Genomic DNA, 2697 nt, shown 5'->3' with positions numbered 1-2697 from the left:
TGGCTACCAGATCTCCATGCTTCAATACCAGTCACTGAAGCTCTGACACCTGATTGCCTTGGCCTCGGTCCCTAGCACTCTGAGCTCAACTAGTATTTGTTTATTTGCTATTTAGGAAGTGGATCCAGGCACCTCTCCCAACTTTTGATGCAACCAGCAATGTCTCAGAGTGTGTCATATCCAGTTCTTGTTGTAGGTTGAAAAGATCCTTCAGATTATGATATGCTAGTCAATCTTGATACAGGAATGAAAATAGAACTTTTGTCTGATGGCTTCTCTTCCCTCAATAAAGTATGATGTGAGATTACCAGCTAGGATATCCATATTATTAAGGCTTGAAATATGTGATAAACTAACTTGAATAATTTTCAGTTACTTATGTACTTCAGTTAATTTGAATTTATTTGCATTTCAGGAAAGAAATAAAAAGAGGAGAAATATATAAATTTAATAGAAATCAAAAAGTTAAAGTTTAAAGGATCATAGAGATTTCTTTTCCAGTCTATCAATTATATAGATGAGAACTGAGGCCACATGAGATCACTTAAGGCCACATAATAGAGTCACAGACAGGACTAGAAACCCTCCCTCTTGAACGTTCTCTCTATTCTATATTTAGCAAGATCATAGGAAATTTGAAAAATATCTTAAATTGTTCCAATTTCCTTTGCTTATTTCTTTGCTCCTCAAGTAAAAATGGCCATAAGAAACCAGAGCACAGTGGCTGAATTCATCTTGGTCTCCTTTCCTGTTGTCCAGGAGCTTCAGATCCTGCTATTTGTCATTCTTCTGCTAGTTTATATGCTCACCATAACAGGAAACATTGTCATCATTTCCTTAATATGGACCGATAACCATCTCCAAACACCAATGTACTTCTTCCTCAGTAATTTGTCATTTTTGGACATTTTATTCACAACTACTATTGCCCCAAAGTTACTAGCTTGCCTGTTAGAAGAGAAGAAAACCATATCTTTTGCCGGCTGCATCATCCAAATTTATTTCTACTTCTTTCTGGGGACAGTGGAGTTTATCCTCTTGGCAGTGATGTCCTTTGACCGCTACGTGGCCATCTGTAACCCCCTCCGCTACACCATCATCATGAACAGCAGGGTCTGTCTCCTGCTGGTTCTGGGCTGCTGGGTGGGGGCCTTCCTGTCAGTGCTCTGCCCGACTATTGTCGTGTCCAGATTGCCATACTGCACTGAAGAAATTAGTCATTTCTTCTGTGACATTGCTCCTTTACTGCAGGTGGCCTGTATTGATACTCATTTCATTGAGATGATAAATTTCCTCTTATCTTCCCTTGTGGTCCTGACCTCACTGGCGCTCACCATCGTGTCCTACACCTACATCATGTCTACCATCCTCCGCATCCCCTCAGCCCAAGGACGTCAGAAAGCCTTTTCCACCTGTGCTTCTCACATCACTGTCATATCCATTGCCTACGGCAGCTCCATCTTCATGTACGTGAGGCCCAACCAGAGCTATTCACTGGACTTTGACAAAGTGACAGCTGTCCTCACTACAGTAGTGACCCCTCTTCTTAACCCCTTCATTTACAGCTTGAGGAATGAAAAGGTAAAGAAAGTCTTGAGAGATTCAATTAATAGAATAGTTCCACCACATTCCAAAGGAACATGATACTAAGTAATTTCAGCACATCTAAGCTATACTGCCTCTATATGACACCTTGCTCTGTGTGGGGAGTAACACAGAAGTGTTACTGAAGTCTAACAATCTGTAGGTAGGATGAATAAGCATCACACCTCATCAATAGTCAAGTGTTATAACCTTCGTATGGAAAACCAGAAAATAATAAGGATTCTATGGCCCTTCAGTCCTTGAAATATTTGCATATAGTAATATAGGATGACGGAAACACTCCAGACCTTGAGTCATAAGAGCTAATGTCTAATGTTTGTTCAGGCACTAACTTCCATGGACTTAGATTCATTATGTTACTTCTCAAAGCTTCTACTTGATCATCTATAAAACGGTGGTAGGAATTTCCACTCTGTTTGTCAGACAGGGCACTTGTTGCCATAAAATGAAATCCTTTGTACAAAAGTAACATTGTCATCATATTTGGTGATTGTTAGAGTGGAAAGTAAGAACCTTTCATCAGCCCTGAGATGCTTCCCTTTTGATGATCTTGACTATATTAAGAGGCAATATTTTTAATTCTGCTAAGCAATATGGAAAAGAAACAAGTTTAAGAGACTGACAAATGAAAAGACTCTCAAATTCTGCTCCTAGGAAAAAGACCTATCTGTACTCAAATCAGGTACATGCCTGCTGTGGCACTCAGAGCCTTAGGTTATCTTTATCTTTACCCGGTTCCATTAAATATTTCATTTGAGTTACCAACTTTCCTTGCTCTGACTCTAGGTTCACCAGGCACTTTTATACCTACTTTCGCCTTCCTATACAGCTTGCTGATTGGGAGAAAATATTCTGGCCAAAGCAAAGGTTATCTAGCCATCTAGTACTGTCTTTGTTGTTGTAAACTAATTACAATTATATTTTGATTAATTTGAATCTGATCTCTGAGTCAGTGTGATGCAAATGGAAATGTGATGAATTTATCAACATAATACAACCCTCTAAAGAATATCTAGAAAGCAGGATTGTCTTTTAATGTTATTTTCATTTCCCATAACTATATGCATAGCTCTTTTCTCAAAACTTTTGTAT

At 38.9% G+C, this 2697-nt stretch overlaps 1 protein-coding gene across 1 annotated transcript; it reads left to right on the top strand.

Moving 5' to 3' along the window:
- Positions 1–696: 696 nt before the first annotated feature.
- Positions 697–1644, top strand: LOC124251815 (olfactory receptor 6M1-like). The gene has a single exon (XM_046684699.1). It carries the CDS (start codon positions 697–699, stop codon positions 1642–1644), a length of 948 nt encoding a protein of 315 aa, XP_046540655.1.
- Positions 1645–2697: the final 1053 nt, after the last annotated feature.

The sequence above is a fragment of the Equus quagga genome, chromosome 14 (assembly GCF_021613505.1).
Source record: "Equus quagga isolate Etosha38 chromosome 14, UCLA_HA_Equagga_1.0, whole genome shotgun sequence".
In the NCBI taxonomy this organism is placed as follows: Eukaryota; Metazoa; Chordata; class Mammalia; order Perissodactyla; family Equidae; genus Equus; species Equus quagga.
The sequence above is the reverse complement of the archived record's forward strand: the minus strand, read 5'-3'. Positions and strand labels throughout refer to the sequence as shown.

Excerpts from the sequence above, each read along its gene's own strand:
- LOC124251815 (XM_046684699.1), top strand. The coding sequence starts at position 697 with ATGGCCATAAGAAACCAGAGCACAGTGGCTGAATTCATCTTGGTCTCC.